This window comes from Cotesia glomerata, linkage group LG10, assembly GCF_020080835.1.
Source record: "Cotesia glomerata isolate CgM1 linkage group LG10, MPM_Cglom_v2.3, whole genome shotgun sequence".
Taxonomy (NCBI): Eukaryota; Metazoa; Arthropoda; class Insecta; order Hymenoptera; family Braconidae; genus Cotesia; species Cotesia glomerata.
Window position 1 is genome coordinate 3,752,352 of NC_058167.1, and position 14,237 is coordinate 3,766,588.

General features: G+C 26.8%; 1 protein-coding gene and 1 long non-coding RNA gene across 7 annotated transcripts; both read left to right on the top strand.

Annotated features, from left to right (window-relative positions):
• Positions 1–93: 93 nt before the first annotated feature.
• LOC123273329 lies at positions 94–613 on the top strand. Its single transcript, XM_044740734.1, has 3 exons — positions 94–162; positions 229–493; positions 595–613. The coding sequence occupies exons 1-3, from the start codon at positions 102–104 to the stop codon at positions 611–613; spliced, it is 345 nt and encodes a 114-aa protein (XP_044596669.1). The 5' UTR covers positions 94–101.
• A 37-nt stretch (positions 614–650) lies between these two features.
• On the top strand, positions 651–8,855 carry LOC123272727. 6 transcript variants are annotated; one of them, XR_006511131.1, is made up of 10 exons: positions 651–1,011; positions 3,050–3,164; positions 3,646–3,769; positions 4,225–4,347; positions 4,835–4,954; positions 5,429–5,551; positions 6,066–6,186; positions 6,486–6,612; positions 7,111–7,233; positions 7,734–8,855. It is a non-coding gene; the product is annotated as an uncharacterized LOC123272727 (long non-coding RNA). The 6 variants fall into 6 exon arrangements; XR_006511132.1 differs by lacking the exon at positions 651–1,011 and adding an exon at positions 1,315–1,412; XR_006511130.1 differs by lacking the exon at positions 651–1,011 and adding an exon at positions 2,320–2,706.
• Positions 8,856–14,237: the final 5,382 nt, after the last annotated feature.

Here is a 14,237-nt window from a genome sequence, read left to right on the forward strand (position 1 = left end):
GTTTAAATTTATTTTCTACTTCTTTTTATGATCCTAAAAAATAATTTATATTTGCTCTTGACTTACGGTCTTATTATTTTGACGCATTTACAGAATCTAGAATGGATAATGGTGAAAAAATGTCTATTACCGGCGATCCATCAACTAATAATATTAGTACAGGTAAAGCTTCTAGATTTATCAAATCAAATCTTACTTTCAATTCGATTTTGTAACTCAAATTTTCAGGCAAAACAAAAACTTTGTCTGGAGGTGGATCTAGAGACGAAAATACGATAATTGCTGGCACAGGAGATGAAAACCAGAAGACAGATAAAGAATCTTCACAAGGAAAGACTGAAGAAGCTAAACCGGCGAAAGAAAGTCATGAAATCAAAAAAATTGAAGAAAAGAACCCTGTAAGAAGAGAAAAAAGAAGAAAAAATTCAGCTAAACCAAATGTGTACTCAAGGATTAAGAGTTTAGAAGACAAGCTGAAGGTTTTGAGGTTGAGGTACTATTTTTTTTTTTATTTTATAATATATGATAACTGTCAATTTCAATTCTACATATGGATGTAAACGAGCATTTAAGATAGTTTGTCATGGTCATTAGTTTTAGTGAAATTACTTGAATCCTATTTAATTTAATATAATTTAATTTACAGGCAGCCGAACAGAATAAAAGAGTACCGAAAACTTCAAATGATGAAATGACTACTGAGGCAGTTAGGCACCCGGTTGAACAGAGAAACCGCCATCACATCCAGACTGTAGCCAGGGGAGGTGGTAACGCCCATTCTAATGCGGGAACGTATCATAATAGGCGCAATTACCAACAAAAGCAGACACAGAATTGGAATCGTAAAGAACTGTATTATCAGCCATATGATGACACTTACTGGAGGCAACGAAATAAGTCGTATGTCTTTAGAGGTAACTTTAACCAAGGAGGCAGAGGCACCAGATATCGCAGGAACGACTATCGACAATTTTATAACAACGCAGAAAACTATGGCAACAATTACTATCGGTACCAAAATCGTTTCAATTAAATAGATGTAATTAGAGATTAATATCTGGAGATTTCAGACTTATATATTCAAGAACTAATCAGTATTGCGCAAAAAAAATTAGTGTTCGTGTAAAAGGAAAGTTTATCTACTGTCAAACTGATAAAAAAATTAACTTGACTCAAGAGCCAAAATCTTGAACTAAGAATACCATTTTGAAGAAAACGATTTTTTTGAGTCAAGAGAATAAACTCTTGAGGCAAGAAAAATTTACTTACGTCAAGAATAATTTCTTGACTCGAGGATTTATTCTCTTGACTTGAGAAAATCATTTTCTTCAAAATGGTATTCTTGATTCAAGATTTTGGCTCTTGAGTCAAGTTAAATTTTTTATCAGTGCAGTTATCAAGAATTATTATAGGTGAAATATTACTTTCAAATAATAATTGTTTATTTGACGTTTTGTTTTAAAATTAGTTAATAATTTTTATAACTTTGTAATTTTCTAAGAATACTTTTTTATTTACATAAGTTAATCATTATATGTATTATTAGTACTTAAAAACAAAAAAATCTCAACATATTGATAAAAATTCACGTTGATTGGAAAAAAATAATTATTTTAGTGCTCAATTAGAAATTAGGATATTGTTTGTTTTCAAAATTTATAGATTATAACAAACAGAATATTTAGATATTACAACATAAGTAAATTGATAAAAAATGTTGGTTAATTTTTAATATTGTTGTCGATAATTGATAAAAGTCATACATTTATAATTTTTAATATAGTATACGTCAGTTTTTTTTGTATTTAATTTAGTAAAATAGTTTTATATAAAAAATTGATAAACTAAAAGAAAAATGATAAGATATATTTTGAAAAATACGCAAATAAAATTCTAACTTTATCATTATTTATAAAATTGCCATGTTCAAAATTATCTGGATTATTTATGAAAAGTAATAAATAGATAATACAATGATAGCAATCATTACATTTTTGTACTATTACTTAGTTTAGTCATATTATTTGTACTTTTCAAGAAGGGTATTTATGTAAGAGTAACTTTAAAAGCCTTGAAAAAAGTTAATAATCTTCGATAGTATTCTTTAAAAGATTTTGTATTAAATGTGAAGGAATAGAGATAAAAATTTTTAATACATAAGTTTTTAGACGCAATAATGGAAAATATGAAAATGAAAAAATAATTATTTAAATAACAATACAAGTAATAATAAAAAAGCAAACGAGTAAAATTAAGAAACGTTACTAAATTAGTGATTATTTAAAAAAAAAATTATTGATATAAAAATAATGACAATAAAAATAATTTAAAAACAACAAGAATAATAATTTGTGGACTAAGAACGTGATTTTTCAAAAGATGCGTTGACGGAACTGAGGCGACATCTCGAACACAACAGTACTTGCTAAATTAGGCGGTAAGAGCGTCACCATCGTAGTTTATGACAACATGGCGTCAGAATGTTTACAAAATATGTAGTCATTTATAGCATTTACCATGCAAATATAAACAAAAAATTGTAAATAATTGCGACGTAAATGTTTTAAATGAAGTTACGATCTGACACAATAAAATGGATAAGTGTTGAATCTCCTAAGTAAAAAGAAGTGCATCATTACTATCATTAGAAAATGTATATGCTCTGGATATTAGCCAATGGACCCCGTGATTGATTTCTCCACTAAAGTAAGAGTTGAAATTATTTTTCGTTTAATAATCAATAATTTCAATTTTATGTAAATTAAATATCCGAAAAAAGTAATATATTATAAAGTGACAATTATTAATAATATCCAAGTTACGTGACGCTTTAATCTTTTATGAACGATAAAAGCTAACCGTTCAACCGTTTAAACAAGCTTTTTGTCAAATAGAATTTTATATCAATAAGTTAGATTGTCTAAACTGTTTTTCTAACAAGTTTTGAAATGCTTAGATGTTCGAAAAAAATATTATTAACTGTCTCATATTGAATCGAAAAAATGTAAGTGTACTAAACAAAATATAACAGTTTATTAATTTGTTTCAGGTACCTCATTTATAATGGACTCACGTCGAAATGAGTATCCACTGATCTTTTTAGCATGGGAAGATTAAGAATCATGGCAATCACCCTAATATACTTATGAAGTTCAAACAAAAAGGTAAAAACTTTTTACTGTTTCAATTCAGTTTTTAAAAATTAAGAATTGAAATTTACAATAAGATAAGAAAATATTAAGTAAAGCCATCAATCTTGCAACAGGATGGTACTAGTGTTTTTTTTTTATTTTTTTTCTTAAGGTAATGAAATGTGACAAAAAAATTTTCAATTTTCTTAGCGAAAAGTTGATAATAATCATAAAAAATAACCAACGCGTAATTAAACAATTTACAATGTTGCTGACCTGTGAAAATTTTTTTGCAATTTTGTGGACTAAATTTTCCACCGAAAGAATCAGAGAAGAAATATTTACATCAGAATCTCAGAATAAGAATTCGAAATGAATAAGTAAGAATATAATATATCTTAGCAAGAATATAATTATAATAGAATTTCAGAAATGATTACAAAAATTTTTTAATAAGTATAAAAAATTTACTAGTATCAGAGCAGTTTATTGACAAATAGTTTTTTTGTTTCAGGTATCCAATTTTGAAAGGGCGCTTGCGGAGATCTAGAAATAAGGAGAGAATCGGTATTTAGCCATTGGAAAGTCTGATTTATTTTTTAGAACAACAGCCGATGGAATAAGCAAGTGATGATAAGGTATGTTTTCTTGGTAAAACAATATTAATATTGAAATCCGGTGAAACTTTTAAAGTCATGAATTTGGGAAAAATTTAATTTCAAGAAGTAATTTTACTAAAAAAAAAGTTAAAATATTTGAAAATTATTATAAATAAGGCTGACTGTTACATTTTTTTCAAATACATAATATTTAATATTGCCATGCTAACCTAAGTAGTCATATTTAAAATTTATATATCATTATACTGCAATTTATAAAAAGGGTAACACCAAAATAGTATTATGTATTGGTGTTCTAAAAATAATATGAATAGAAATTTCACAAAACAGAATAAAAGAGAAAAATTGAAGATTATTAAGTGGCAAAAATTTAATTATCATAGAATCCCAGAAATGATTAAAAAGAATTTGTAATAAGTATAGAAATTTACTAGTATCAGAGCAGTTTATTGACAAACAGTTTTTTGTTTCAGGTATCCATTTTTCAACGGACGTTTGCGGAGATATAGAAATAAGGAGAAAATCAGTATTCAGCCATTGGAAAGTCAGATTTATTTTTCGAACAACAGCTGATGGACCGACCAAGTATTGATAAAGTATGTTTTTTAGTAAAACATTTATAAAATATAAATCCGGTCAAACTTTTCAAGTAAAGAATTTCGTGAAAAATTTAACTATAAAAATCTTACTAATCATTTCTGGAATTCTATGATAATTAAATTTTTTGCCACTTAATCATCTTCAATTTTTCTTCTACATTCTGTTTTGTGAAATTTCTATTCATATTATTTTTAGAACAACAATACATAACACTATTTTGGTGTTAAACTTTTTATAAATTGCAGTCTAATAATATATAAATTTTAAACATGACAACTTAGGCTATATTAAATATTATGTATTTGAAAAAAAATTCATTAAATTAACAATTTAATTTCAAATAACAAAAAAATGTGACAGTCAGCCTCATTTATAATAATTTTAAAAAACTTTAAAGTATTTTTTTAAAAAATTATTTTTTAATAAGCACAGAAATTTACTAGTATCAGAGCAGTTTATTGACAAACAGTTTTTTTGTTTCAGGTATCCAATTTTCAACGGGCGTTTGCGGAGATGCAGAAATAAGGAGATAACTAGTATTTAGCCATTCGAAGGTCCGATTTATTTTTGGAACAGCCGATGGACCGAGCAAGTGATGATACGGTATGTTTTCTTAGTAAAACAATATAAACATTGAAATTCGTTGCAATTTTTCAAGTCAAGAATTTTGTGAAAAATTAAATTTTTAAAAATAATTTCACTTAAAAAAAAGTAGAAAAATTCCAAAATTATTATAAATGAGGCTGACTGTCACATTATTTTAAATATTATATTTACTTGAAAATTTCAATAATTTTTCCAAATGAAAAACTTAATATTGCCGTGTTTACCTAAGTTATCATGTTTAAAATTGATATACAGTCATACTGCGATTTTCAATCGAAAGTTTAACACGAAAGTAGTATTACGTATTGTGATTCTATAAATAATAAAGAATGTAAAGAAAAATTGAAGATAATTAAGTGGCATAAATTTAATTATCACAGAATTCCAGAAATGACTAAAAAGTTTTTTTAATAAGTATAGAGATTTACTAGTATCAAAGCAGTTTATTGACAAACAGTTTTTTTGTTTCAGGTATCCATTTTTCAACCAACGTTTACGAAAATGGAGAAATAAGGAGAGAATCAGTATTCACTCATTAGAAAGTCTGATTTATTTTTAGAACAACAGCTGATGGACCGAGCAAGTGATGATAAGGTATATTTTCTTAGTAAAAAAATATAAATATTAAAATCCGGTAGAACTTTTAAAGTTGAGAATTTTCAAAAAAATATTTTTTTTTTAATTAATTAATTAATAAAAAAAAATTTGACTAACATACAAGTAAAAGGATATTAAAATTATTATAAATGAGGCTGAAGGTCAAATTTTTTTGTTATCTAAAATTTAATTAAAAATTGAATGAATTTTTTTAAAATAAATAATATTTAATATTGCCACGTTTATTTAAGTTATCATGATTAAAATTGATATATTATTAAACTGCAACTTATAAGAAGTTTAACACCAAAATAGTATTATGTATTGTTGTTCTAAAAATAATATGAATAGAAATTTCACAAAACTGAATGTAAGAGAAAAATTGAATATAAATGAAGTGGCAAAAATTTAATTATCATGGAATTCTAGAAATAATTGAAAAGATTTATTAATGAGTATAGAGATTACTAGTATCAGTGCAGTTTGTTGACAAATAATTTTTTTGTTTCAGGTATCCAGTGTTCAACACACGTTTGCGGTGATGTAGAAATGAGGCGAGAACCAGTATTCAGGCTTTGGATAGTCTGATTTATTTTTTCGAACAACTGATGGACCGAGCAAGTGATGATAAGGTATGTTTAAATTTTTAAATGAAAAATTTTTAAACGAAAAATTTATTTGTAAAAAATCTTTTTAATATTTTCTGGAATTCTATGATAATTAAATTTTTGACACGTAAATATCTTCAATTTTTCTTTTACATTCTGTCTTGTGAAATTGCTATTCATATTATTTTTAAAACAACAATACATAAATCTATTCTGGTGTTAAACTTTTTATAAATTGCAGTATAATTATATATTAATTTTTTAATAAATATAAAAATTTATATATCTGAGCAGCTTATTGACAAACAGTTTTTTTGTTTTAGGTATCCATTTTTCAACGGATGTTTGCAGGGATGAAGAAATATGGAGAGAATCAGTATTCAGCCTTTGGAAAGAAATATAGATTTTTTTTATGAACAACTGCAGATAGACGGAGCAAGTGATGATAAGGTATGCTTTCTTAGCAAAAAAATATTAACATTAAAATCCGGCGGAATTTTTAAAGTTAAGAATTTTTTGAAAAATTTAATTATAAAAAATAATTTCACTGAAATGTAAGTAAAAGGATATTAAAATCATTATAAATGAGGCTGACTGTCACATTTTTTTGTTATATGAAGTTTAATTGAAAATTAGTTGAATTTTTTTCAAATAAATAATATTTAATATTGCAATGTTTGACTAAGTAGTCATGTTTAAAATCGATATATTATTATACTGCAATTTATGAAAAGTTTAACACCAAAATGATATTATGTATTGTTATTCTAAAAATACTATAAATAGAAATTTCACAAAACAGAATGTAAAAGAAAAATTGCAGATAATAAAGTGGCAAAAATTTAATTATCATATAGAATTCCAGAAATGATTAAAAAGATTGTTCAATAAGTATAAATATTTACTAATATTAGAACTGTTTATTGACAAACAATTTTTTTGTTTCAGGTATCCAATTTTCAAAGGACGTTTGCAGAGATGTAGAAATAAGGAGAAAACAGTATGCAGCCATTGAGAAGCTTGACGTATTTCTTTGAACACCAGCCGATAGACCAAGCACGTGTTGACAAGGTATTTTTTCTTAGTAAAACATTAATAATATTGAAATCAGGTAATAATTAAAAACTTAAGGATTTTCAGAAAAAATTTAATGTTAGAAAATCATTTTACTAAAGAACAAGTTGAAGGATTTGAAAGTTATTAACAACGAGAGTAATAATGTAACATTTTGTTATTATTTGAGATTTAATTGAAAATTGAATCAATTTTTTTGAAATAGAAAAAAGTTTTTAATAATGCAAATTGTCGTGTTTAAAATAGATAAATAATTATACTGAAATAAGTAAACATTTGGAATTTATAAAATGTTAAACGCGAAAATAGTATTATGTATTGTTTTTCAAAAAATACAATAAATAGAAATTTCACGAAACAAAATGTAAAAGAGAAATTAAAAATTTTTCATTATGAAAATAAAGAAATATACTTATACAATAAAAATGAACTACTTTGGAAAATTGAATAAAAGTTGTGAAACACGAAATAACTAATCAAGTTTTTGTTTGTTACAGGTTCTCAAATTCCAACGTAGTTTTTACAAGGAGGACATTTTCCAAAATTCTGTATTCAATAATAGCCCTGGATGAAAGATTTATGTAGATTTGCATCATTGCCAGTCGATGACCCTTAAAGTATCAACGAAAAGGTAACAATATGAAAACTTTGTATTCTTTCCCAGTAAGTGATTGTTGACATTACAATTTGTAAAAGAGTGGAAAAAAATCAGGTAAATTTAATTTATAATTAGTAATAAGGTAAAAGCCCCAGTTACTCATATACAAGGACATAACTTTGAAAATATGCGCAAATTAAAGGAGTAATGAAATCGTGAAAAATTGTAAATAAAATTTATAAATCATTGGTAATGTAAATTTTCTGGCTCAAGTAGTTTTTTATTTATAAAAAACTGACAGGAGCACTGAATTCTATCAGTGTGATTATCAACCCGGCGAAAAAAAATTATGAAAAATATAATTCCATTGTTAAAATAGTACAAAGTGTATAATTATACGATTATAAAAATTGGCGCTAATTAAAAGAGTAAAAAAAACGTAAAAAATTATTGATAAAATTTAAAAATCAATGGCACTGTAAATTTTCTAGCTCGAGTAGTTTTTTATTTATAAAAAACTGACAGGAGCACTGAATTCTATCAGTGTGACTATCAACTCGGCAAAAAAGAAAAAATTATAAAAAATATAATTTCATTGATAATATAGTACAAAGTGTATAATTATAAGATTATAAAAATTTGCGCTAATTAGAAGCGTAATGAATTCGTAAAAAATTGTAAATAAAATTTAAAAATCATTGATATTGTAAATTTTCTAGCTCGAGTAGTTTTTTTTATAAAAAACTAATAGGAGCACTGAATTCTATCAGTGTGACTATCAACTCGGCAAAAAAGAAAAAATTATAAAAAATATAATTTCATTGATAATATAGTACAAAGTGTATAATTATAAGATTATAAAAATTTGCGCTAATTAAAAGAGTAAAGAAATCGTAAAAAATTATTGATAAAATTTAAAAATCAATGGCACTGTAAATTTTCTAGCTCGAGTAGTTTTTTATTTCTAAAAAACTGACAGGAGCACTGAATTCTATCGGTGTGACTATCAACTCGGCAAAAAGAAAAATTATGAAAAATATAATTCCATTGGTAAAATAGTACAAAGTTTATAATTATACGATTATAAAAATTGGCGCTAATTAAAAGAGTAAAAAAACGTAAAAATTATTGATAAAATTTAAAAATCAATGGCACTGTAAATTTTCTAGCTCGAGTAGTTTTTATTTATAAAAACTGACAGGAGCACTGAATTCTATCAGTGTGACTATCTACTCGGCAAAAAAGAAAAAATTATAAAAAATATAATTTCATTGATAATATAGTACAAAGTGTATAATTATAAGATTATAAAAATTTGCGCTAATTAGAAGCGTAATGAATTCGTAAAAAATTGTAAATAAAATTTAAAAATCATTGATATTGTAAATTTTCTAGCTCGAGTAGTTTTTTTATAAAAACTATTAGGAGCACTGAATTCTATCAGTGTGACTATCAACTCGGCAAAAAAGAAAAAATTATAAAAAATATAATTTCATTGATAATATAGTACAAAGTGTATAATTATAAGATTATAAAAATTTGCGCTAATTAAAAGAGTAAAGAAATCGTAAAAAATTATTGATAAAATTTAAAAATCAATGGCACTGTAAATTTTCTAGCTCGAGTAGTTTTTTATTTCTAAAAAACTGACAGGAGCACTGAATTCTATCGGTGTGACTATCAACTCGGCAAAAAAGAAAAAATTATGAAAAATATAATTCCATTGGTAAAATAGTACAAAGTTTATAATTATACGATTATAAAAATTGGCGCTAATTAAAAGAGTAAAAAAAACGTAAAAAATTATTGATAAAATTTAAAAATCAATGGCACTGTAAATTTTCTAGCTCGAGTAGTTTTTTATTTATAAAAAATTGACAGGAGCACTGAATTATATCAGTGTGACTATCAACTCGGCGAAAAAAAATTATAAAAAATATAAAATCATTGATAAAATAGTAAAGAGTGATTAATTATAAGATTATAAACATTGGCGCTAATTAAAAGAGTAATGAATTCGTAAAAATTTGTAAATAAAATTTAAAAATCATTGGTATTGTAAATTTCCTAACTCGAGTAGTTTTTTTTTATAAAAAACTATTAGGAGCACTGTATTATGTCAGTGTGACTATCAACTCGGCAAAAAAAAATTATGAAAAATATAATTTATTTGTAAAAAAGAAAAAAGCATATAAGAAATTCCAAATTATAATATATAAGACTTTAAAAATTTGCGCCAATTACAAAAGTAATGAAATGAAAAAAAATTGTCAATAAAATTGTAAAGATGAGTTGTAGGGTAGATTTTTGGTTGAGTAGTTTTTCTTTTCTAAAAAACTGATGAAAGCTCTGATCCTCTGTAGGGTGACTATCAACTTGCCCAAAAGTTAATATATAAAATCCACAGATTCGGTAGAATCTGGCGCCAAGTTCCGTTCAAATCCGTTGTAAACGGGCGCCAGACTACCGAGTGTGTTTACCGTAAGCAGAACGATATTTTCAGGTTGCAAAATTTTATTCATTCTACAGACCTTTTTTTCTTCAATGATACTCTATAATAATACGTTATATATTATATTATCAATATTAATTAATAATGGACTTTGAAAATAATAAATTCTATTTAAAATTAATTAAATTCACTGGCACAAACTATAGCGACCCAGATTTTTAGATCCTGACTTTTTTCTTATGGAGAAAGTGACATGCCACAGACTAAATAATTCGAGAATCCATGGTAATCCTTCTATAGATAAGAAACTACAGTTAGAAAAAGATATTTCACAGCTTGCACCTACACTCGCCAGGGTACGCTGGAATTATTTCTACATAAACTGTAGCTTCAAGAGGATAGTTTGTTATGAAAAATGCAGCCAACGCGAGATTTAAGTTGGTACGAATTGTCAATTTTTATTATAATTACAAAAAATACTAAAATCCGAACAAAAACAGTTTCACTGTAAAAAATCGCGCCAAGTCCACGTTCATAAGACTTTGAAGAAAAAAAATTTTTTTTTCTTTACAAAAAGATATAAAATCAAAATATTAAAAAATCCAAGTAACCGATATGATTGTATATAATTTTCGGAAATTAAAAAACATTTTGTTGTAAATTTAAAAATTAAAGAAATAATTTTGGAACGTACTTGGTGTGCGTCATTGTGTATGTCAAATTTTTTTCATTCTTAGTAGATATATTATACGAATTTCATAAAAAGTAAAATATTTTACAACCACGCACACTAAATACGTTCCAAAATTATTTCTTTAATTTTTAAATTTACAACAAAATGTTTTTTAATTTCCGAAAATTATATACAATCATATCGGTTACTTGGATTTTTAATATTTTGATTTTATATCTTTTGTAAAGAAAAAATTTTTTCTTCAAAGTCTTATGAACGTGGACTTGGCGCGATTTTTACAGTGAAACTGTTTTTGTTCGGTTGAAAGTACGACTGAAATTACATGATAGATAAAAAGTAAGTAGCTGTCAATTGGTACCTGCGTGGTATTATAAATATATTTGACATTTAACGTACTGTTCAATTTATTGTAGGAACAATTTGTAAAATTTTTCTTTTGGTGCAAGTAGTTTTTAAAGAATGAAAAACTGCTAGAAGCTTTGAATTTTATCAAGGCGACTATCAAATTGAACAGATTAAACAGTAAACTGCGGGTATTGAAATTCTGTCGGTAAGGCTGAAATTTCAAATTTTTCCTAGAGATGGCGCTACATGATTGGAGGTGAACCTGTTCTTGCCGACAGAATCTTAAGCCTCGGCTCTTAATAACAAAAAATGTTAAAATTTATTTTTAATATAAAATTCCTCGAATTAATTATTAAATAACTTTCCATGTGTATTTTTCTAGATATATTTTCTTCTAATTCAGTCGTATTTGTTAACTACAGTCAATACTTAAAAGAGCTAGAATTGTTTGATTTTGCTTTCTTCGGAAAAGTCAGCTGATCAAGATCTGAGTAATTCTGTTCGAGCAATGTACAGATACTACAAACGTCTTGATGATTGTTGCCTGTAGGTGGCACTACTTGTTAATTGAGCGAAGTTTGAAACGATGATATTTCTTACATAATATTTATTAACCAGTCTAAATACACAACAGACTAAACGTTGTTCGAGTTCTACTTTCTTGGGATAAACCAGCTGTTCAGTGTCTGGGGAATTTTCATTGAAGATAGTGTACATTCTATAATCTCATGGTTGTTGCCTGTAGATGGCACTGTCATTCAATTGAGCGTGTTTTAAATAATCTTAATCTCTTGATAATACGTAACATAACTATGCGTTTGATACATTGTGTCATTTACTAACAACAGTATCATAATAACAATAAATAATATTGGTAATCATAATAACAACAACAATAATAGTAATTATAATACTGAAAGTAATAAACTATGCGTTTGATACATTGTGTCATTTACTAACAACAATATCATAATAACAATAAATAATATTGGTAATCATAATAACAACAACAATAATAGTAATTATAATCCAGAACAAAAACAGTTTCACTGTAAAAAATCGCGCCAAGTCCACGTTCATAAGACTATTAAGGAAAAAAAATTTTTTTTCTTTACAAAAGATATAAAATAGAAAAATGAAAAATCAACAGACTCGATAGAGTCTGGCGCCAAGATTCCGTTCTCAAGCCAGACTACCGAGTGTGTATATACCGTAAGCAGAACGGTTTTTTGAGGTTGCAAATTTTTTTTCACATTTATTTTGATTTTTTTTCTATATGATATTTTATAATAGTAGTTCATGTAGCCATATTAAAGCAAATTTTAAGGGAGTTGGGAAAGAACGGATAGGGGAAAGGGGGGACCTACTCAGTGGGAATTTTTCCGTAATTGAAAAAATAATCAGACAGCCCAGACTGGGAATCGAACCCAGATCTCTCGGTTACGCGCCAAAGGCTCTCCAGTTAAGCTATCCGAGACAATAAAATTAGTAAAAATAATCAGCACAAACTATAGCGACCCAGATTTTTAGATTTTAACTTTTTCTTAGGGGCTGTTCATAAATTACGTAAGCATAATTTGGAGCATTTTGCAACCCCCTCCCCCATGATAAGCATTAGTAAGATTTTGAACTGATGCATCCACCCCCTCTGAAATCTTACGTAAGATATACATCAATTTTGGGCTTTAAATAAGTTAAAAATATTTTTAATTTTTAACAAATGCCATTGAAACGTAGTAGATTTAAAGGGAACATATGGAATGCGCCACTTCTTATTTAGAGAAATTTATCAATTAATAAATTAAATGTTAGATTCTAACCATTCTAGATACGTGTCAAAATGTGAGTTCTGCCTGGCTCCAGAGACTCGGTTACTTATAAAATCTAAGAATAAATACCTCGAACTGGCCGTAAAAACTAATAAAACCAACACCAATACTTATGTATAGCTTATTAATTAGGACTTCGAGTAGGTGTTACTTCTCCGGGTGAACTGGAACACGTGGCCTCTGGTACATGTTCTGGTGAATCCACCTTAAACCGCGTACTAGGAGGTGGGATGTAATGGCAAGATACAAAATAACTGGAATTGAGGCTTATTCAGTTAGAGATAATTTACAGCTTGTTAACTATAAAATAAATTATTTTGCAACCACTGAGTGCCTAACTTGGCAACATTCACACGCACACACGAACTTTGGCAGACTAATTAGTAATATTAGGTGCTTCGAATATTACTAATAATATATCCAAAGCTTGTTCTGACTGAACAGGCAAGGAAGTAAGAATCAAACTATTTATTACAAAATAGGCAAAAACGGATTAATTAAACTTAGACGGACAAGGATTTTGGAATTTTTCAAATTAACACCAACTGGGTAAGATTCAACCTTATAAACCCCAAATGGATTATTTAAACTATTCCAACTGAATAGGATTCTATTACTTTAATTTTTACTATGTAATGTGCATCAACTTAGCATTTTAACAAAAATAAAAGATTCTGACACTCATGATCAGCTTCGCTCTTTTCTGCCTTGTTTTTAACAACTTATTACCAGAACAATACACTGTTGTGTTATTGTGACATTATCGATCAAGAGAATCTTAGTAGAAAGAGTATTAATTTAAGTTACTGACTACTGAAATAATTTAAAAATTTTGCTTACGTAAGATTTGTCTACTAGCGCCCTCCCCCCTAAGTAAGCATGCATAGAGATTCAGCTTGACCCCCTAATGAGTGCTTACGTAATTTATGAACAGCCCCTTATGTATTCTTATTATAAGTATATCTTTTTTTCAATTGTTTATTATAATACAAAATACGAAATCCGAACAAAAACAGTTTCACTGTAAAAATTGCGCCAAGTCCACGTTCATAAACTCATCTCAATAACATTTGCACTTACAAA